General features: G+C 46.4%; 1 protein-coding gene across 2 annotated transcripts in view; it reads right to left on the bottom strand.

Moving 5' to 3' along the window:
- Nucleotides 1–10,757: 10,757 nt before the first annotated feature.
- The window catches only part of zbtb7a (zinc finger and BTB domain containing 7a), a 21,226-nt gene continuing 8,816 nt past the window's right edge, over nucleotides 10,758–23,167 (bottom strand). For both annotated transcript variants that reach the window (XM_083671654.1, XM_083671655.1), the window contains exons 2-4: nucleotides 21,863–22,423; nucleotides 20,180–21,165; nucleotides 10,758–17,584 (exon numbers count right to left, since the gene is read on the bottom strand). In XM_083671654.1, coding sequence (XP_083527780.1) covers nucleotides 17,161–17,584; nucleotides 20,180–21,165; nucleotides 21,863–22,345 — 1,893 coding nt within the window. In that variant the 5' untranslated portion in view covers nucleotides 22,346–22,423 and the 3' untranslated portion in view covers nucleotides 10,758–17,160. The remainder of the gene's footprint in view (nucleotides 17,585–20,179; nucleotides 21,166–21,862; nucleotides 22,424–23,167) is intronic.

The raw sequence follows: 23,167 nt of genomic DNA, 5'->3' as shown, positions 1-23,167 counted from the left end.
TGGGCCTATTAGTCAACAATAATGACTGACTTAAAAAATAATGTTGATTGCATTAATCAATAATTCAGCAGTAACACTATAATCATGTTTTAGAATAGGCCTAATTATGTATTCTATTTGTGTATTACCACTGATCTACAGGGGCCTATATGGGCACTACTACTACTACTACTACTACTACTACTACTACTACTACTACTACTACTACAGCTTTATTTCCTGAGGAGGCTCAGGTCCTTTAGCGTGTACAGGACTCTGCTGAACATGTTCTACCAGTCAGTGGTGGCCAGCGGTGTCACCCTGGACACTGTGGAGGAGGTGGATAATAGGAGGATGAGGACCAAACTCCTGGCCATCATGGGCAATCCCTCCTATCCCCAACATGACACTGTGGCAGAGCAGAGAAGCACCTTTAGCAACAGATTATTACAACCACGTTGTAAGGAGCGCGATAGGAGATCTTTTCTTTCTGCCGCAATAAGACTGTACAACTGCTCCTCCGGCTGGCTCAATCGGTGTGATCAGTCAGGCTGGGGATGTTAAATAATACTGGACTGTTCTTACTGTATATAATGTTTCAGATGTCTATTTTATTATTCTATTGTCACTTTATTGTGTTGTTGTTTGTGAAGTGAGCTGCTGTAACGCCTTAATTTCCCCTCGGGGATCAATAAAGTACCTATCTATCTATCTATCTATCTATCTATCTATCTATCTATCTACCGACACCACCTATACTGATGGTAAAACCATCCACACAGTTTACCATTTAGAAATGTGGGGTTCAAGTCTGCAAAAGATTGGATATGCATAATGAACAAATTGTGATAGCATAGCATTTTAGTGTACCTCATAATGCTCAATAATGCTTCTGTGTGTTACATTAAAAAGAAAAAAATACATTATTTGTTTTCACTGGGACATGAGAATTATTAGGGAGGAAAACGGACCACAAACATAAAACTAAAGCGTCCTCGGTGCTCGGTCTCACTGCGCCTGATTCATAGACCCAGGGTGGAGAGGAGGGAAAGGAAGGAGTATGGGATCACAGAGTACGGGATCATAACAGAGCATGAATGTAGGGGGAGGGGAGAGGAGGCTCGGCTATAGAGAGAGGGAGAGAGAGAGCGAGAGAAAGAGAGGGAGAGGGAGAGAGACAGAGCATGTCGAGTGAGATCCAAGTTTTGATGATAATATCGATAGTTGCCCTCAGAAAGTGGATGCGTATGTTCATTGATTATTCAAATCAATGAGTTATAACTGTTTATCATGATTTATAAACGATCAACAAAAACATAATTAATTAACACTCAATAAAATATGTATAAACCGTTTATAAAAAAAATGGTATATTAAGTGTGTTACCAATAGTGTTAGATTTATTTCCTCAAAATATCATTCCCCCCCTCTCTCTCTCTTTCTCTCTCTAACTCTCTCTCTCTCTCTCTCGCTCTCTCTCGCTCTCTCTCGCTCTCTCTCACTCACACACACACACACACACACACACACACACACACACACACACACACACACACACACACACACTCACTTCCTAATGGAAGCATACATTCGAAAGATTGTCCCACACTAGCCCACAATTGCTAAACATGCATGTGCTGGACAGCTGCTCTACATAAGCTATGCTACCCAATTGAGTCAATGTCTTCCATACTGTATAACCACAGTTATTCCAGGGGCTCTAGACCTTGATAGAGGAACAGCAAATTCTTCTGATATAGGCGGGAATGAGATAATAAATACTATAACAAACATAAATTAGTTCAGACTGGATAAAAAAAAAACTAACCTGAAAGGCCCAGCAATCAGGCTTGCGATACAAGCTATGGGCAGTTGGAACCTATGGAATGCTATGGAATGTCTCACATTATCAGAGGCCATTTCTCCTTTTATCTAGACGTCGAAGTGTTTAGGTTACCAAGGAGGAAGGGATTGGCAGCCAATAGAAGATATAGGTAAATAATCAGATGGGTGTCCCATGGGTAAGGAAAAAGCGTCAGCTCAGTGCATTAATTAGTCCCATGGACCGTCTGTGGAATGTAATGGGGTTACAGCCTGGAACAAACGCACATATGGGTCATAAATACCTACACAAACACACTGAACACATTGAATGAATGAAAAAACCAACAACAACAGAAAATGATCGCTGCTATCAAAGAAAGGGCACGCATCTGATTCACCAATCTGACATCAGTTTTGAAAAAAAAAAAACTCAATTGAGGTAAGTATTAATCAAAAGAAAAATTCAAACAGATGGAAACATCTGTTTGAAAATGAAATTGCCAGAGAAATGTGTTTTTCTAGTATACACGTTTGTCGGGCTTTGGGTAAGAATAGTGCAGTTGTCAGTGTTAGCAATGAGGCTTGTAAGCCCTCCAAGTAGTTTGTAGTAACAGCTGGGCCTGACATGGAGAGCATGTACAAGGGCAGCCAGAGTGAAGAGAGGGAAGGGGGTGGAGGGGTGGAGGGGGGGTGGGGTGGGGGTGGGGGTAAGAAGAGAGAAAATCCAGAAAACCTTCAAGTAAAGGAACACGGACGAGAATGCATTGAGTAGAAGGCTGATGGTCAAATCCAGGGTGTAGAATTGGAAGGATGGAACTGGGATTGTACATACAATTGGAACCTAAATGGAGTCTTTAAGCTAGGCATCAATATCAATATCAGAGAAATAGACAAACTAAATTCTGAAGCACAAAACAAAATTCACACCATAATGTAGGATGGATATCAAGCCACAGCACAGTAGCATTGCAGCCCAGGCAATTATTCACTATTACACTGGAAGAGCAGACAAAAACCCAGGCCATGTCATATACAATCTTCAAAGACATTAACAGTGCAATGGACAAGGTAGAAATTACTTGGAGTGTGAGACAGCCAGATATGCCCCCATTCCTTCCTTCGAGCCATTCCCCGCCTCACACTATAAATGTAATTAACGACAGATGCACATGGAAAATTTGCATATGTTTCGCACATTGATGCTAATCGGTCATATATTTTTGCACTATCGATGAAATATTTATATTTCATATATATTAATATTTAATACCAGATCAATTCATGTAAATGATAATTGTTTACTAAGTGTACTAATTATGCCATTTCTGATGTATTTAGCGAATCAATAATGCATAGGCTAGTGCAGAAACAAATAAAGATTGGGGATTCTTCACTTGAGAGGCAACACAGAAGCATACAGTATGTGTTTTTTTTTTCTTCTCTTTGTTCTTTTTTTACACTGCACAAAAGGTAGATTTATAGGTTAGAAATTTAAAAAATCGCTATATTCTGTAGGACTACCTTTTCTCTGATGCATTGTGGTTCTGTGCTACCTGTCTCAACATTCTTACATTTCACACATCCAGCCCTCTCTCACCGACCCCAACATCATCTTGGTTCTATAGGAAGTCGCTCATGCAGACCACATCACCAGGTTAGATAACACACCAGTGAGACAAACTGCTCACTACCTTACACACGGAGCCCCCTCCCAGCCAATGGCTGTAATGGTAGAGGCTTTGGGTGAGGGGTGGGGGAAGGGCAGATGTGCATAGGGTTCTGATCAGACAAGAAACTAGGCCAAGACCAGCAACAACCCCTCCAACTCTGGCCCCTCCCATCACTGCAACTGGTTACAGGCTTATGACAATCACTACCAAGAATGTCATTAACTGAAAATAACAAAACAAAACAGATTTTGATCCACAACACGTGTACTGGGTAGAGAATAAACCTCACATAGATGGGCTATGATTCATGTTTCCTTACCCCTTGAAAGGCGTCGTCCAATGAGAGTGGTTGGGGGTAGCAGAGGGGATAGATTGATAGTGTTGGCTGACTGCCCATGTTCTCAGTCTATCTCTGCAGAAGGGGAGGAGAGGGGAATCTATCTGTTGTGCTCTCTGGGCTCGCGGTAAACTGACTCCCAGAGAGCTAGCTCTATCAGAGGCCTGGCAGAAAATGTCCAAACTCAGACTGATCGACTCCCACGTTTATAACACCGGCAATGTGCAAAAAGAAAAGAACGGCAAGTGATTAAACAATGAAATGACCCACAAGGTTAGCTTAGGTTAGGTTAGCCATGTGATGGAACACGCTTAGGGATTGTTTGTGATGTGTGAAGACGTGACACCTTCACAAATTCAGATAGTTTAGAAAAACAGAGTTCATATCGAAAGGCACACAGAGAACAAGTTCACATGAACACAATGGTGAACTTAAGTAGTATTTCTAATGAAAAATGCATTATTTATTCTAAACTATCATTTCTGCAGAGCTCTGTAGAGCAAAACATGAGTTTGGGGGATTGAACATAAAATTAATCTCCCAAACATCCCAGAGCCCAATTGAGCACAATACATAAACGTCACAGACAAACAAAGCAAGTCAACAACCTATGAATCTATAAAACAACAACAACAATCCCCTTCCCCTCCCCATGGTCCCATTTAACACGAGGCTTCCGGACACTGCCTGCTCAGTCTGGTAATTTTATGACACCCCTGCCATCTTGGAATCCCATTATTGCACAGTAGTTCCATGGGTAGCCCCTGCTCTGCCACCCACGCTTCAGGTACAGTGAGCAGAACACGGGCTTCCTGTTGACAAACCCAGGCACCTCAGAACTCCACCACCGAGCAGACTTGTGGTCGCATGAGCGAGGAAAAGAGAGCAGAAAATGAGGCGAGGGGGGGGGGGGGGGGGGGGGATTGAGCCACAAAACGGGGGAGAACAGAAACATGACTGGGGTTAAGAGAAAGAGAAAGAGAGAGAGAGAGAGAGAGAGAGCAAGAGTGAGAGAGAGGGAGAATGAGAGAGAGAGAACAAGAGAGAGAGAGAATGAGAGAAATAGAGAGAAGGAGAAAGAGAGTATCCCTGACAATATTCACACTGCCCTATCATTGGTCTCTTGACATTTGGAGAATATGATATAATAGTCTCATATTGAGCAGGAGGTGCGGGGAAAGTCATATGATTACAATCAGATCAGGAGTTGAATTGACTCTAAGTCAATTCAAGCAGACATGTCAGGGAGATTCAGGACAGAAGGAGGAAGGGAAGGAGTGAAAGGGAGATAGATGTGAGAGTGGGGGAGGGAGAAGAGATTGTTGGTGTTGTGGGAGCACTGGAACAACAATAACAGCAGTGTGTGTTTGTGTGTGCGTGTGTGTGTGTAGAAGGGGGGTGGGGGGAGGGGGCGTGGGGGGGGGGCGGCGTTATAGCTCACAAAGTGATGAAATGACATCTCCTCTACTCCACAACACAGCTGCTGCTGCAAGGCGCGTTCTGCCGAGATACCTGACCTTTTTTCCTTTTTTCTTTTTAAGACGTCAGAAGTCTCCCTGTTTGCCAGTATGTTCTAATCTGCTTTACTGTGTCTTACGTTCTCTCACTACAAACAGATCAGTATACTATGATACTTAATAGTTCACAGTGACCTTTCAGTTCATTCATGACCTATTGTAGGTCGAATGGGCTCTGCAAAATGGCACAATAATGTCCCCTATTATCTAGTATCTAGTGCACATCGATATTCTCTAAAATACTGGTGACCAGTGTACATACTACATACCACCTTGTAATTGGTTAACATTTTTGGGTTAATTCTAGATTGTATGACCCGCAGGTAATAACTTTGATTTCATAAAGTTATGAATAACTGACAAATTTAGGGTTTTGGGTTTCTCTCTTTTCGTTGTTTCTTTATTTTCTTTCATCCTTTTTTTGTGTGCCTCCCCTCCCCCCTTTCTTTGCAGATTAGAATTCATTAGCAATCAAAGAGCCTCCAGAGAGCTCCGGCTCTTAATTACCTACTCATTTGCATTTTTGCATATTAATGACTGCAGAGTTTTGGTGGGGTTTTTGCCGCAGTGGTTTAAAGGCACCTCAGCCCTCTTCTCTGGGGAGGGGAATGGCCAGAGGGGAGGCTCCGAGCCTCTCCCGTCCCCCAGAATGCTTCCTGGTGGGAGTTGGGCTGAGTGGGGGGTGGACGTGTAGGAGGGCTACAGGGGTGGAGAGGTGAAGGGTCAATGTCCCTGATCAACATAAGAAAGAACACATGTCTCTGGCAGCGCCTAATTATTGTCATATTGTCTAGTTAGGCATCTGATCTGAATGAAAATACTCCCTGGGAGAAATCTGTATCATAGAGATACATATCTTGAGTATTATAACCGAACACATGCAAAAGCAGGGACATTTTCCGCAGAGAAAGAGGAAAATGAGGATAGTGTGTTACCTTGTTTCCCTCTACAGTAAGCACATTTCCAAGTGTTCATTGTGAAAACAACAGGGGGCCCAACTACCTCAGGTTATAACGAAGAGGACACACACACACACACACACACACACACACACACACACACACACACACACACACACACACACACTTCAAACTGAGAGAACAATGTCACCAGAGACAGCAGACAACAGCTCCCAGGCATCTCTTACGCCCTCAAGTGCTGCCGAGCCTCTTATCCAATATGTTTTGACTACAACAAACGAGGCCTGAACATGGAAAATAACACCATATCCTACTGGGCTGTAAATGCATTACACATGTCTTTATCGTATCAAGCCTAAAGATATAGCACCTCATCTTCATTAATTGATTCAAAGGGGTTGTACAAAGTGTTCCTCCGTGATAATGTTTTGTTTTTTGACTGAGTTCTTGAAAACACAGATACATAAAAAAAATATAATATAAAATATATATATATATATTATACACAGACAGACAGACCGACACACACACACACACACACACACACACACACACACACACACACACGCACAATTTCAGAGAACTTGCCACGCACACAGTGGGCTCTTAGTCTGCTTAACTGTCATTAGTGGGGCATTAGACGTGCGTGTGTGAGGAGATGGGTGGTTGGGGTGGGGGCTGCTGAGCAGGGCCTGGGGACTGACTGCAGTGAGCAGGGGTGGGGTTAATGAGCTGTCACATGACCCCGCTCACCCCACAGGACAGCCTGAGGGAATCAGACATGGAGAGACACACAGGAAGACAGAGGACAGCAGGGCAGAGCCAGTGGACATTGCATAGTCAGAGACAGCCCTCTCTGATGCCTACTCCTTTTCTCATTCCTCCAGACTCTCTGGTCGAGGGGGAGGCCTCCTCAGGACTCCTCTTCTCACCTAAGCGGTCACATGATGTCCTAACCCTAACCCCTGTCACACCTGTCTATATCCACCTTTGAATTCCATGCTGTTTCTGTCACCTCCCCAGTCAAACTTCACATTGTTGTTATCTACCGTCCCCCAGGTCAGCTTGGCGACTTCTTAGAAGAGATGATGTCCTTCTCAGCTTCTTCCCCGAGGACGGCACACCGCTCTCACTACTGGGTGACATCCAGTCAGAGAAGCTTCACTCGTCTGGAGTACATGACCCTCTCTCCTCCTTCGACCTTACCCTGTCCCACTCTCCTCCGACTCATAAGGCGGTCAATCAGCTCGACCGTATCTTCACCAGATCCCCCATACCTCCAACCTTACTGTCACCCCTCTTCCAGTTTCTGATCATCATTTTGTATCCTTCTCCCTTTCCCACACTGTATCCTCTCGTCGCAACCTGCGTACCCTCTCCCTCACCGCTCTCTCTTCCTGTCTTATCCTCCCTACCGTCTGTTGAATCCTTCTCCCTTCTATCCACTGATGCAGCCTCCTCCACCCCCCTGTCGCACTCTTACCTCATCCTTCAACTCTCTCTGTCCACTGACCATCCTTTCCTCACTCCTCAACCCACCTCCTAACCCTAACCCTAACCCTTATCTAAAACCATTGAACGTGCTGTCTCACTATATCCTTCAGAACAACCTCCTTGACGCTCACCAATCCGGCTTTAACTCTCCCCGTCTGGTGTTCAATCTCCCAAAATTCTCCAATGTCACCCCCCTCCTTCACACCCTTCACTGGCTCCCGGTAGCAGCTTGCATCAGATTCAAGACCCTGGTGCTCGCCCCACTGGTGGAACAAGCTTCCCACTGCTGTCAGGACTGCAGAGTCACTACCTATCTTCTGCCGTAGACTGAAGACCTCTTCAGGCTACATCTTGACTGTCTCTCCTAAAGACCTCTTCATCCCCACTACCCCCCTGTAGAGTTTCTCTACTGTAAATAAAATAAATAAATACATTTTCCTTCTTCTAGCATTGTGACTGCCAATGGCCCCTCTTCCTAGCATAGATTTGTTTTTCTTATGATGACTGATGTATAGATGATTCACTTACTTAGACAAATGTACTTGTTGTAAGTTGCTTTGGATAAAGGCGTCTGCTAAATGTCTAAAATGTAAATGTAAAATGTAGACATTAACATACACACACACACACACAAGCGCACACGTAAGCACACACTCATGTGCACGCGCGCACACACACACACACACACACACACACACACACACACACACACACACACACACACACAATGAATTTAGTGTGAAATCAGGGTCATATATAGGCCATAGCTAAAGGAACACACAAAAATGTTTGAGAGGTATCCTAATTATACATACTGTAAATGTGATGTGTATTATTTATCTGTATGTGTGGGTATAGGAATAGGCTACATAATTTCACTGAGCATCTGACAAAATGCTTCAGAGCATCTGACAAAATGTGAGGCAGCAAGTTGGTGTGTGTGTGCAGTAGCATTTGTCACCACAGGGATTCAGTTATGTTTCTCGTATGGTTGGGCCAAAACAGAAAGTGTACTGCCACCTTGTGATTACACTGATGTACTGCATGTTGAAGGAACGGAGGTGTGACGTCAACAGCACGAGCCCTATGACAAGGACTGACAAGACCGTGCTCACGTCTCGTCTATGCAATGCCTCCAACATGCAATACATCAGTTTAACCACAATAGAAAAGGTTCTGTATTTGTCACTTGGACGCCTTTTAATCATGGTCTAAATGTATTCAATGAATGTAGGCTATCATTGTGAATGCATTTTACTTATACTACTACTCACTTTGTTGTCATAGTGTGAGGAATAAGTACTGTGATGTGGGCATGTGTGGGTATGAAACAGAGACAAGGAGCATGCACACAAAAAGTCTCAACCATTGTTTTTTTTTAATAGAAAGATCTTGTTTTCTTTAAACCAGGACGCCAGACATTTTTGGATATATTAAAAAAAAGAAAAAAAAGAAAAAACAGAACAAAAACAAAATGGAATTATATGGTTTAGACGGTGTGGATTTAGTGGTCTCATATACAATACAATTTATTTTCGTAGCCAAAAGTGCAAATTCTCCAAAAACCACCTATTCCCCGTAGCTTCCAACAGAGACTGACTGATGGACAATGTTAAAGAAAAGGACTTTTCTGAAGAGGACAGGGTTTTTAGCGTCCAAGCCTGAGAGACAGAGAATATACCTCTGCCGCCCCCAAATGTGCCCTGGAGAAGTCTGAATCTAGTGTGAATGGTTATCTTGATAATCACAGTTCAAATCCAATCTAAAACTAATGCTTCCACTCTTCTCCCTCCTTAAACTGTATGTCTGTGTATGCTGATCATTATACATGACACCATTTTGCAATAGGCCTACTAAAATTGATTTGATTGACAATCAATGTCAAGGACAACCAATAGGTGTATTGATTCCGTAAAACCTTAAATTCCGTTCATTCTATACATCACACAACTGCACAATGATTTTTGGTCACATCTATTCTCACGTCTCTCTCTCTCTCTTTCAGAATGATTCAAGGATACCAGATCCAGCAATTTACTTTTGTTACACAAGGGGCGCTATTGCAGGCAAAGAGACACCACAAACAATAATGAAGAAGAGCATTCTGTGGTAGTAGCTACAGTATGTATAAGTGAGAGATCTGATAACACAGATTTGAAAACCCTACAAGTACTGCATGTTTGACATTCAGCACAGCTAGCCTTCTCGGAAAGCTTCACAACTGTTCTGTAGGAAAATAACTCTCAACCAAAATGAGATTATATGACTTTTTTTTCCAATATGATTTGAGATTGTGTGTTGAGAGAGGATGAGAATGCACTGAGCTGCGTCTATCAGGTGACGTGGTGGTCGACCAGAGAGGTGTATCCTGTTCTGTACGGGCCTAGTGGGGCGGCAGCTCGAATGGACTTCAACCCAAATATCAAATATTCAAGTCTTTTATCATTTCTCATGTAGTTGCTGCATTTAAATAATAATCATCCATAATGAGATAACAAAAACATCAACAACAATAACAACAATAAGAACAATAGTGATAACCATAAGACAACAGCACACAATATTCTGGATGGCCTTTCGCAAAGTGCTTTGTTACAATCGCAGAAGCAGAGACAGGCAGTTGGATGGCCAGACCTTGTGAGGCCCGGCGTATACTGCCTGTCTGTCAGACTCAGGGTAGGACAGGGGGGAGGTGGACAGACGGACTGAACCAGTCAACGATAACACGCTGACTGTTTCTCTCTCCCACCGCCCCCTCCCTCCCTTTCCCCCCACGCCAAGACTCAAAAGTGGGAATCACTATATGAAGTTATGGAATGTATCCTCTATTGGTTGGTGACTTCAAACCGCTTGTCTTATTCTCTCCCCCCTTCTCCCCCCCCCCCCCTCTCTCTCTCTTCCTCCTGGCTTCCCCTGCTGAGGGTCTGTGATCTCTCATCAAAAGCCAGCCAGTAGAGATGTAACTAGGGTCCAGAGAGAGAGTGAGAGAGAGAGAGAGAGCCCACCCCCCCACCCACACACACGCCCTGTGCTTCTCCAACCCTGCTACTTTTATCCATGATACAATCTGATTAAGACCGACTCCTCATCACTCGTTTGCTCCCATAGACAATCTATTGAATCAACATTAGGTAAAGTAATAGGGGGGTCACAGTCACATGACAATGGGGAACTGTCTCCACTCACTCTCTACTTTCCAGGAACTATTTCGTCAAACATTTGTGCAATTTTGCAATTGTACACGGAAGGCAAAGAAAGGGATGTTACTTAGTTGGGGCGGGTCAAACTGCAAACTGAACAGACACTGGAACACAATTGCATTGCAGTGTTTTTCCACCTGAGAAGAAATTACACAGAAAATGTATCAACATTCCCCCACAACAGTTACCACATCATGAGTTATTCTGTGACTCCCCTACGTCCGCCATTTTGTTACATTACGCCATTCCATTCACCCATGAAACACAGCAAAGGATGGACCAATCTTTAACCATTGCACAGCACAGCATCTCTCAGCCAGTCTCTCCCGCGTCATCCCTGCTATGACCACTCCCTTCCCCTCCCACCTCCCCGACCCTGACCCTCCCCGCGTGTGCAAACCAAACCAATGTACCCTATGGACCTATGAGAGGGGCTCCAAGTGCAAACTGATGCCCAACCAACTGGGCAACAGACAGCAGCCTCTCCGAAAGACCGAGGGATGACTGTGGCGGTGCCAGAGCCGTGCTGTGCATGGGGCTGTACTGCATATGTCACACTCTGCTTGCTGTGTTTCCAAGAGCCTGGAAATTCAGGTGGGTGCAGCAACAACAAAACAAATCATCATCATCCATCATCATCATCATCATCATCATCATCATCATCATCATCGCTACCATCTACTCCTGTTCCTGTGATTATTACAGTTATAATTGTTATCAAAGTGTTGTGTTGCTGTTTTTTTTTCTTTCTTTTTTTTTTTTTTAACTAATGCTCTCTCAGACAATTTTGTCTCTTTAAATAAATTAGGAATACAATATTGTTTGGATTTTGGATACACACCAGCGATAAGTCTTGAAGGAGTTGTGAGACACTTCTCTCAGTGTAGCGTGTGTCAGAGTAGCTGTGGTCTAGGGCTCAGGCTGGGGCCTGGGGCCTGGGGGGGGCACCAGGAGTGGAGTCATGGGAGCATAGGGACACGGTGTGGCAGAGAGCTACACCACTCACTCAGCAGAACACATGTCTGATCTCTCACAACGGGGACAACTCTTTAAAATCACCAAATCACTTGAGTATATAAGGGCAGTTTGGTCAAATGATACAGTGGGAATCGAATCATACTGTAAGTGTGGCTGACTAGGACTCAGCTTCCAATATTCAGAAGTTCTAGAATATTCAGAAGTTCTAGAGGTCACAAAACCCATATTTTGAAGTCTAATCATTGGAATAAGAGCATCAAATTATGCTATTTTATATGTTAAATAAAGAGAGTGGTTCTTAAAAACCTTCGATTTTAAGGCACGTTCCGGCCCAAGCTCCATGTTCACGTGGTGAGCCCCAGCCCCAGCCCCAGCCCCAGCCCCAGCCCCAGACTGCTACTGGACCCATTTAACAAAGCTTAGTCCTCAGCCAAGGCCACCAAGTCCCAGGGAACACTCTCTCTACCTGAAGCACACCTCCAGTCTGGCACCTGAATACATCTCAGCTATCAGACCATGCTAACCTAAGTGCATTGTTCAGAGAGGTTTCATAATAGCCTACCTCTCAGAGGTTGCCTCGAGAAATTAGAGCCTGAATGTTTGCAACATTTCTAACACGGAAGAGAATATCTGATTGACTGTAGTTATACTATCTCAGTCTCCTCCGTAGTTAAATCCAAACACTTTTAAAAAGCCTTCGGGTTTTGATGCATTCAAATTCCATAAATCCGAGATAAGATCGGTAGCTTAAATGTGCAATGACTCAGGAAAGTCTGTCTCTGCTTTGGTTTGGTTGTTGAATGTTGCTACATTTCTAGACATGGTTCATTATATTTAGGGGATTGGATGGATTCTGTGTGTTGGACCGTTGAGTGTGTAACACCCCTGTGTTCGCGGGAACTCAAGGGCCTTGCTGGGGATCTCCTGCCCTTCTCCTACAGCAGGACAAGGACAATACTTTAGTGCAAACTCTTGCTGTCTCAGCTAAAGCACTATTTCCAGTGCTATCAGGCTTCAATATCCCAACCCCACCCAAAACACCCCTTACCTCGACCTCATAAAATACCCCACCCTCCCTAAACCACATCCCAAACCCTGACCTCCACCCACCCCCACCCACACACACACACACACAGCCATAACATTTGTTAGAAAAACAAAAGAAAGAAGTTAAGCTGTAGCGACACCTTTTTTTTAAAAAAAACAAAAAAGAAAAAAAAGTTTTTACATAGACATAAAGGAGAAGCTATTTGGTCTACACCATTGATTCTGAAGTTCACTGAAAATAAGAGAGAGAGAATGTGAACTCAAGTAAATTTTGTATGATTTCACACAAACTGCTGCATACATTTTGAGAGGGTGGGGTGGGCTTCGGTGTGTGTGGCCTGGTCACAGAGGGTCTCAGACTGGATATAACATATTGGGTATTACTTCCATACCCATGACTAGACATGAAAAGCAACTTAGGGATAACTCTATAAGAGTGCCCCATGCACAATCTAGGGGAAACGTTGCCTTAGCCAAGTTGCTAAAAATAGGCATGCAGTACAACTTGAGATACTCAATTGGAAGTGCCCAAGTACTTTAACAATTTTGATGGCTTTTAAGGGCTACATACTGTATGCTTTTGCGGGGTGACATCATCTGACCATAGCTGTTATCAGCATACACTGAGCTCAACTATAATATAATTTCAGTCTTATCTATAATATCGTAGTCTGAGTTAATCTGTGGAGATGTCCATAATCCAGATACTCCATCGCTTGTATCTTACATTCATCTTACGGAAGGAGTCCAACTGTGCAATAACGAATTCCCTGGTAATAAGGAGTTCAATAGAAAATAAAGCCCTGAAAACTCACCTAACCAGCCCTGACAATGAAGAAAAGCGTCTTGAGGGGGGTGGATTAGGCATGACGTAAAAACACCCAACGCTAGCCACAACTTGAAACAGGGACGCTGAGTGTGGGGTTTGGTCTGAAAGTGTTTCACTTTGCCTTGTGATAATATCTGGAACTGTGAGAGGGGAGCTGGTGAACAGATGGGTGGAGATATAGTTTGTTTATACAGGCTTGCCCTGAGACCCTCTAGCCGTGCACACACACACACACACACACGCACACGCACACGCACGCACGCACGCACGCACACACACACACACACACACACACACACACACACACACACACACGCACGCACGCACGCACACACACACACACACACACACGCACGCACGCACGCACACACACACACACTCACACACACACACACACACACACACACACACACACACACACGTGCGCGCGCTGCCGCCACCCCCTCCTTCTCTACCCCTCCCTAACCCTCTGTTCCACTGCTCTGTATTAAGACATGAATATAGACATCTCACTAGATCTTTTGTTTTTTATACCAAACCTAACTTCAAGTGCAATCAGTTACATGGGGTTATTTCGTCTTTTAAAAGTTTTTAAGGTCACAAAACCCAACATGTTCGTTTCTGAACCCGCCTGACTTCTCTTAAGAGACCCGAAACACGTATACATATCTTTTTTGGCAGCTAGTTGTCAAAAACTGAACAAAACGAGGGAACAAGCTCAACATCGCCACTTGGGATGGGATATCAAGCTAAATTCTCCCTGGTTCGTTTCAAAGTACCCGTTTCTTTGACAAAAGTGCCCTTCTCAGTAACAAAGTGCATTCAGAACCTGTTTCTTTCCCATTAAGGTGCAAAGGACTGATACTCAAGTCACAGAACTGCAGCAGTGGCAGGGGGGGAGCTCTAACAACATATATTCGTTCTCCTTTGCCCACCAAGTCAATTTACAAGTCTGGGTTAAAACCACAGCCAGTGGACAGACCAAGACTCTCTCACAAGACCAACATATCCAGATGTACGAGAGTCAATGACTGTATCCAAACACATGCCAAGTCTGTGGTGCAACACCCAACGGCCCTGCTGACTTGACAACCCCTGTGTTTTCGCCCACTTTAGTGGGAGCCTGGCTTCAAGTGCACTGGCAGTTTGGGGTGCATGTTTGGACGTGCCCACAAACTGGAGGAGCTGACACTCCCAGCTTGTGAGTGAGTCACACTGCGCTGATGTGGCCATGGAGAGAGACCCTGGGCTGGTCTGTCTGCCACACACACACACACACACACACACACACACAGACACAGACACAGACACAGACACAGACACAGACACAGACACACACACACACACACACACACACACACACACACACACACACACACAGACACACACACACACACACACACACACACACACACACACACAGACACATACAGACACACACACACACACACACACCAATCTGCCAGCGACCACGCCATGACCTAACACTAACACCAGGCTTTAATATCCCCTGCAGGCTGGTTCAGGGGCATTGGAGGACTAAAGTGGGGGAGAAAAGGCCTGATTTGATCCCAGAATCTGCCTGGAAACGTGGCTGTGCCGGGGGAGATTATTTTTTGGAATGCAACAGACATTGTGAGATCCCCCTCCCACTCCCATTCCCTTCCCTCGCCTCCCCCTACCCCTCCCCCTCCCCTCGCCTGGCCACCCCTCCCCCACCACCAAGCTGCAGCTGTGCGCTTATTTGGCCTCCCAACTTGGACAGGTATTTATTGCTCTCCTCTTCACACAGGTCTCCTCATGGTTTCGTGGTCCCTAGGGCAAAAAGATTGGAATAAGCACTATACACCTCTTTTTCTCTCTCCACAACCTATTTTAAATATACCTCTCTCTCTCTCTCTGTTGGATATCTTTAGTAAAGCTGTGCAAACGTATAAAAGGTGCTCATCTCTCCTCCACTCTCATTCTCATTCTCTCATCATTCAGTTCAGACTTCCTGCCTTTTCGTCTTTGAACCAGCTGTTGGTTTAACGCTACGCGCTCTTTCTCACTCAGAGAGCAGATCCTGCAGAACTGCACATAGTTATAAGCACATCGGTCTCTTCTTCCTTTGGGCAGGAACTCTACATCTCAAATGTTAAGTTTAGGACCAATGGGTTTCTCAATTCAATGTTTTCTTCTTATAACATTCAAACAGTTTCTTGTTAATTTTACCCACAAGCTTCACTCTGTGAGAAATCTGACGTCAAGCCAAAGGAAAAACCCGATTGGTAATGGTAATATACCTCAGCATTAAAAAGGGACCAATGTCATCATCATCATCATCACCACCTAATGTATATACATGTATACAAATGTAAAGTGTCAAGTACCCAAAGCAGTCAACTTAAAAAGGAACAAACAACAACAATAAAACAACAACAAAAATTAAGACAAATCAAAAAGAAAAATAGAAATGCTGAAATCGCAGGGTGGTGAGGGGTGCGAGGCGGCATGGTCGAAGCCAACTGGCAAAATGACGATGGTGGTGCTTTAGAAACACAGACCCTCCTGCCCTCGCGTTCCCTATTCCCCTGCAACGGAAGAGCCCCCCCAAACGTGGATTTGACTCGACGTGAACATTTTTAAAAAGATGAACCATAAGATTTTTTTTTAAAATATATTTTATAGAGTAAGTAACACTTAAATCAAACCCTTGTCTGATTCTTTCTGGAGCATTTAGAAAAATGATGCTGCATCAGAGTTGTGGTTGAGTTAAATCTATCTTGCATAATATTGCCATAGTGAGACAATATTGTTTCTATGGTAACTGTACATTTTAGACCTGCAAAAGAATAGAAAAAGATTGGTTGCTTTCCATCTGAATACAAGAGAGCATACTCAGTTCACCCGTGCAGCAGCCAGTAGGTGTGTATATGTGTGACTGACACCTTGCCCATAGTTTGAAGGCTCTGAGGACAAAACCAACAACATCTATGAATATCAACTGCATAGTTGCTCAGAGTTTTTCTGTTTTTGTTATGCATATACCAAAGCACTTTTTTGCCAATGTACAAAAACCCAGATCAGACAGAAATGACCCAGAAAGGAGACATCATGGGTGTGTGATTTGAAGCGTTCTTTGCTCTTTACAAGACCACTGACTCGAGTGTGTCTAACTCTGTTTCCTAAAGCAAAGGGAGAAAAAAATCAAAAAACTTAAAGATTAGATTTTGTGACACCCTGATTTGGTTTATAGAGGAATAGTTAGTTGTTGTTTTTTTTTGTTTGCCTTAGCGTGTATTTTTCCTCCTCTCATTTCGACGGCCCCCTCTCGGGCCCGTTATAACTATGGCGTCCATCCAGCGTCCCCCTGCTCTGCTGTCTCAGGGCCCCGGCTCCCCTGCCCTCCCCTGCAGCTGAGGACTGTGTGCGTGGGCCCTGGAGGCCCCCTCCACCGCTGCAGCCGAGGCTACCTCCAGGCGCCGTCTGCCCCTACCGCTGCGAGGGACGGGGCCAGAGCCCGCCAGCCCCAGGGGGGCGTCCAAGAGCCCGGGGTCCCGAACCCGTGGCTTACGCCCCCGGCGGGAAGGGATGCCGTTGCAGCCGTCTTTCTTGAGGTGCCGATGCAGGTGGTCTGAGCGCACAAACGTCTTAAAGCAGCTGGAGCACTGATAGGGCCGCAGGCCGGTGTGCACGCGCATGTGGTTCTTCAGGTCGTAGTTGTGGGCGAAGGCGGCCCCGCACTGCGTGCACAGGTAAGGCTTCTCTCCCGTATGTTTTCGCATGTGAACCTTGAGCTTGTCCTGCCTGGAGAGGAGAGATACACACAAGATCTGATCAAATACGGAATAAAACAATTAGATCATACACACAAGATCTGATCAAATACGGAATAAAACAATTAGATCATTACCACTACTGGGACATGCGGTATACAGCATGAGTCTCGAGAGGTGGTTCAATGACGTGGGGCAGTTAAAATACTAAACATCTGAACTAAACTATAACCATCAGTCAAACATCAAAACATAAAGACACATGGCTATGTACATTTGCACAGCCATTTCCAAAAAGTGTAGGCCTATATTTTCCCACTCTAATTATAATTTTGTTTTACTTTGAAGCACGTAGTACACATCTTGTTACATGGAGGGATGGTTTCTCATAAACTTGTGTAATTTGTGTGACCTAAAATGCAGGTTATATATTGTATAGGGCATACGGGACACCACGCCTACCGTAGTGTGACGTTATATATGGTAGTTGTTTACCTGTCGGTTTAAATGTCCTTCACGCTAACAACTGATGGAACGCGTCCAAGCTGTTTACTCTGCGACGGCCGGGTCGGCTGAGGATAAGTCATAAACTAAACATGTCTTTATCTACACCATGTTTCACTTAAGCTGACTGGGGGGGCTCAACGTCCAAAGCGTGGCTAGGTTCACAGGACCTCAGGAGTCCGTGCCCTGTTCATCTACCTTCACGGATTACATTTCGGAATGGTTTAAGGTGTTTTTGAAAAGCCTGTGAAATAAAACAAGCTTGTGAAATGAAAAAGGAGTTCACAAGTTCAACGTGAGAATAGGGAGCAGATCATCGTTTCAACAGGAAAATATACCGGCTGCCATTCCTTTAGATGACTGAGTTGACAGATGAGATGACAGTTTCAGGAGGTTTTAGCTACAGTACAATATGTATTCAATGCTTGAACGGCTAATGAGGACAGCTCCAGCTTGTTGGCAAACATCTTCACCAATCAATCACACTGCCAATAGTTCCTACTCTTTGAACCCTAACCCTAACCCTAACCCTAACCCTAACCACTGAACCACAGCTAACACTACAGGTTAATAGTGACAAATAAACACCTGAGACAGGACAACCACTAAAACCCTCTTGTCACCTGCCGCATACCCACAGACAGCCACCATGTAAAACAGAGGCAGCGTGGCATCTTAACAGACAGAGAGCAAAGATCATCCCATTCTAATGGTGGTTATAGGCTCTACTTTATCTGTCTCATAGCCTGCCTGCCTGCCTGCCCTACAGCCTTACAACACCCGGGGCAGAGTACACCTAAATCAACTCAACATGGCATGTGTGACAGGATTATAGCAGCCATATAAACAAACAAACAAATAAACACACACAAGCAGCACACGCGTACATCAGATGAATTTATACTGTGTCACCCACAAGAACACACACACACACACACACACACACACACACACACACACACACACACACACACACATACACACACACATGCGCACGCTCACGCACGGGACAAAGTGCCACACTGACAGAGGTGAATTATTTAAAGGACAGGAGTGATTTATTACAGCGCAAGGCACACTCTCAACGCTGATCAAACAGGATTAAGATTACAATACCCCCTTCCTACCCCCTTCCCACTGCCGGACACATTTACCTCCATGGCAAATTTAGATCTGTCCTGCCTGCAGACACAATGGGTCCTGACTCCTGGGTATTTCTGGTGTACATCTATTTCCAATGCAAGTCCCTTGATTAATTCATTAAGGGGATAGTTTCAAGGAAGAGGTGGCGCTCTTAAGTACGGGGAAAGCACGTAAATGTCGTCTGCTCTACTCTAGCCCCGCTCAGCCAAACAACGAGCACACAGCGGATTTCATTAGCTGGCGAGGGGGGGGGGGACAGTGAGAGGGAGAGAGAGAGGGGGGGGGGGGAGACAGAGAGAGAGAGAGAGAGAGAGAGAGAGAGAGAGAGAGAGTGAGGGACCATTCTGCCGTGGGCAATAATCAACATTACTAGGGATCACAAGTTCAAATGACTGCATTGGCACAGATAGGGCACCACTCTGCCCGTAATCCCCCCTCTCTATCACGGCCCTACACTTTATAGCTGCCTCCTCCCAGTGTCTAGATAACAGCCTGCCGACGCCGCCGTGTCACAACTCTTTTATAGGACCCCCCTGTTAAAATTCCAGGACTTTGCTTCGCTGTGGGTCGCGGGTCACTATAAAACCGCTCTCTTTTACGACGGCCTGACCCCTTCCAGTCGATGAAATATCAACCATTTTCATCTCTGGTTCACATTTCGTGGCGGTGGTTTGGCGCCAGAGCGAGCCCGACGAGCAAACGGGGCGAGAGTACGTTAATCACGCCGCTTGTTTATTTGCTTGTTTGCCAGCTTTTTCTCTGGCTTTTTCTCTCCAAAGAAAAGCAAACATCTAGTATTACAGGATCACATCCAGTCGGTTAGTAAGTACCCTGCGCCTAATGCTAAGCTAAGTTAGTTAATGATGCTAAGTAGGACTGTCCTTGGCCTGTGGTGACCTCCCAGTTCTGTTCTTCTCTGTCGCTTCTCAAGACTGTTAGTAGACGTGACATGGGTGGTCAGTTCATTAATTGGGCTTACCTGGTGAAGCGCACTTTGCAGATGGCGCACTCGTAGGGCTTCTCTCCCGTGTGTGTGCGGATGTGGCGGGGCAGCTTGCCTGCCCCCTGGATGACCTTGGAGCATATGGGGCACTTCTGGAAGGCCTTGGAACGCATCTTCCTCTCTCCTCCGCTCCCTCCTCCTCCTCTCTCTCCTCCTCCTCTCTCCCCTCCTCTCTCCCCCCCTCCTCTCTCCCCTCCTCCCCCCCCTCTCTCTTGGCTGGAGCTGCTCCGTGACGCCCAGAGGGGCAGCAGTCCCTGGGAGACGGCGGCGGCGGCGGCGACGGCTGCTGCGGGGTCCTCGTGCTGCGTGCTGTTAAAGTAATTCAAGTAAAACTCCACGTCCGGGTCCTCCCCCTCCCCCTCCCCCGGCTCCTCCCCGGCCGCTGCCCGCTCCTTCTGCCTCTCGATGGAGTCCATCATCTGCTGCAGGAGGGCGCTGGCCGAGCCCCTCCCCTCCCTCTCCCTGTCCCCGTCCCCGTCCCGCTCCCCCCCGTCCTCCTCCTCCTCCCCCTGCAGATCCTGCTCCAGTTTGGGCTCCGAGGGGAGGTAGAAGTGGCCGTTCTGGGCCGGTGGGTAGAAGGACCCCACTGGCCCTCCTCCGTTGCCCCTCGCCCAGGCCAGCAGGTCTCTAGTCTCAGCGTGTGCTGCTGCCTCCCCTTCGTCGTCGTCGTCCTCCTCCTCTTCCTCGGGGTCATGTGTGGGGGCCTTGGTCAGGGCCAGGGGGGAGTAGTACTCGCTGGGGCCCCCAGGGGCCCCGTTGCTGTGGCCACCGTTGCCATGGTTAAAGTGCAGGTGTGTGGGCAGGTCCCTGAGCTCCGGCGTGCTGCAGCTGCTGCTCCAGTGCGCCCCCCTCTGGAAGTACTCCAGATACTCCTGGGCCCGCAGCCGATTCCCCTGCTCTCCTCTGCCACCCTTCCCTCCCTCCTCGTCATCCTCCTCTTCCTCTCCTCGCTCACTGCCCGCCTATGCAGAGACAAATAGGGTTCATTCACTCATGCTGCCCTCACATATCAGCTATAAATGGTGAGCAGAAACATCCATATGTTATATAATACCATCACTCTCTACTGTATTCTACAGGACGTGCTTCACTTCAAGTGAATGTTGAAGCGTAGATGCGATATGCTGGGTCTGTAGAATGCAGCGTGTGAAAGAGGCTGCAGTCCTGAGACCACTATTGGCTCAGCATGACTAAGTGTTAAAAGGTCAGTGTTGTTGTGACCCGGGGTATGGGTGCGTGGTGTCCGTGTCCGTGCCCGTGCCTGTGCCCGTGTGTGTGCCCGTGTGTGTGTGTGTGTGTGTGTGTGTGTGTGTGTGTGTGTGTGAGAGAGCGAAAAACAGGCTATGATGCAAGCGTGTTGACGATGTGATGAGAGGCAGAAACGGAGGATGTCTTTGTTTGCACGGTGACGGCACCTGGGGGGTCAATGGCGTGGTTCAGGTGGCATGGAACACGCTGCTGGCAACACCAGAGTTTGACTCTGACATGAGCCATATACACAACTGTATCTGTTAACTGTAATTATGACTTGGAGATTAAAAACACAGACTCAATAAACATCACAACACTAGTTGAATACTAAAAGTTGCTTTGGATTAAAAAAATAAAAATAAAAAATAAAATAAAATGAACAAACATGTATTTTCTAGTGGTGCGTACCGGCGGGGAGAGCACTTTGGTGTCCAGCAGGTGTGTGCAGACGTCCTGGACGGGCGGGATCTCCAGCAGGCGGGCGGCGCTCAGGATGTCTTCTACGCTGCTGTGACTGACGGTGAGCGTGGCCGTGTAGGCGAAGTCCAGCAGCGCCCCCAAGGCCTCAGCCGCCACAAAGTTGATGGCGTAGACGTTCTGCTGGTCGGCGGCGGCGCCCGAGGTGAAGAGCTTGTGGAAGTAGGAGCTGCAGGACGCCAGGACGGAGCGGTGGGCGGGAAACTCCCTCTCCTGGGTGACCAATAGCACGTCGCACAGTAACCCGCTCAGACGCTGCTTGTTCAGGCTGCCCAGGATGTCTGCGCTGTGCTCGGGGAAGGGGATGCCCACCGGGCCCTCCTCTGCCTCCCCCGCCCTGCCTCCCCCTCCTCCGCCGCTTCCCCCCGTCCCCCTGAGCCGCCGCCCGCCCCTCCCGCCGGCCCCCGACGACATCTTCCACCAGCCTGCCGCCGAGCCGCCAATCACAGCCGCCGCCCGCGTGTCCGTCCTGCCGTCTGTCCGTCTGCCTGTCTGAGGGAGGAAGAGGAGGGAGAGGAGAGAGAGGAAGAGCATAGGGTCAGCTTTCCGTCTAGGACGCACAGGCACAAGTACCTAATTCCACATTGACCTCGTCGAGGCACTTCCTGTAGATCTGAGAGGATTGGATGGGTATTAGCAATATGGCGACAGGGCTCTGTTAGGCTAGGTGGAATTTGAGCCATATTGCCTTACACCCATCCATATTATGAACACTAACAACTCAGTGATGCATCACAAAGTTCTGAATTTCAGCTCATTCTATTTGAGATCCCATTTCACTCAAAACCACTTCCCACCCTATGAGCCGGTTAATGAAAAGACCTCCAAAGTTGACAAAGTTGTCTGTCAATAGAGCAACACTAAACTCCGCTTCAGCAGGCCCAAGGGTCCGGTAAGGAGTCTGAAGAGCCTGGAGGTGAGCCATGTTGAAACACCATAGCGTTACGCTTCCCATTGATCACACTGATGAACAGCTATTGGCACACCTACCGTAATTATAGACCTACTCAAAGACACACAGAGCATGTGTGTCATATATAATCGCTAGCCAACATCTCCCATGGCGTTGAGTCAAGTGTCATGGGTGCTGTTTGGGGATGTGGTGGGCTGCTGCTGGGCCCTATTACCCTGAGTGAGTGGATGAGGGAGTGAAGGGCAGAGAACAGTTAGGATCAGAGAGCATGCTGGGAGAAGGGCTCTGTACAGCATATAGTACGTGCGCTCTGTGTCAGTTGA

This window comes from Argentina silus (assembly GCF_951799395.1).
Source record: "Argentina silus genome assembly, chromosome: 6".
Lineage (NCBI taxonomy): Eukaryota > Metazoa > Chordata > Actinopteri > Argentiniformes > Argentinidae > Argentina > Argentina silus.
This window is presented reverse-complemented; position numbering and strand designations above follow the sequence as displayed.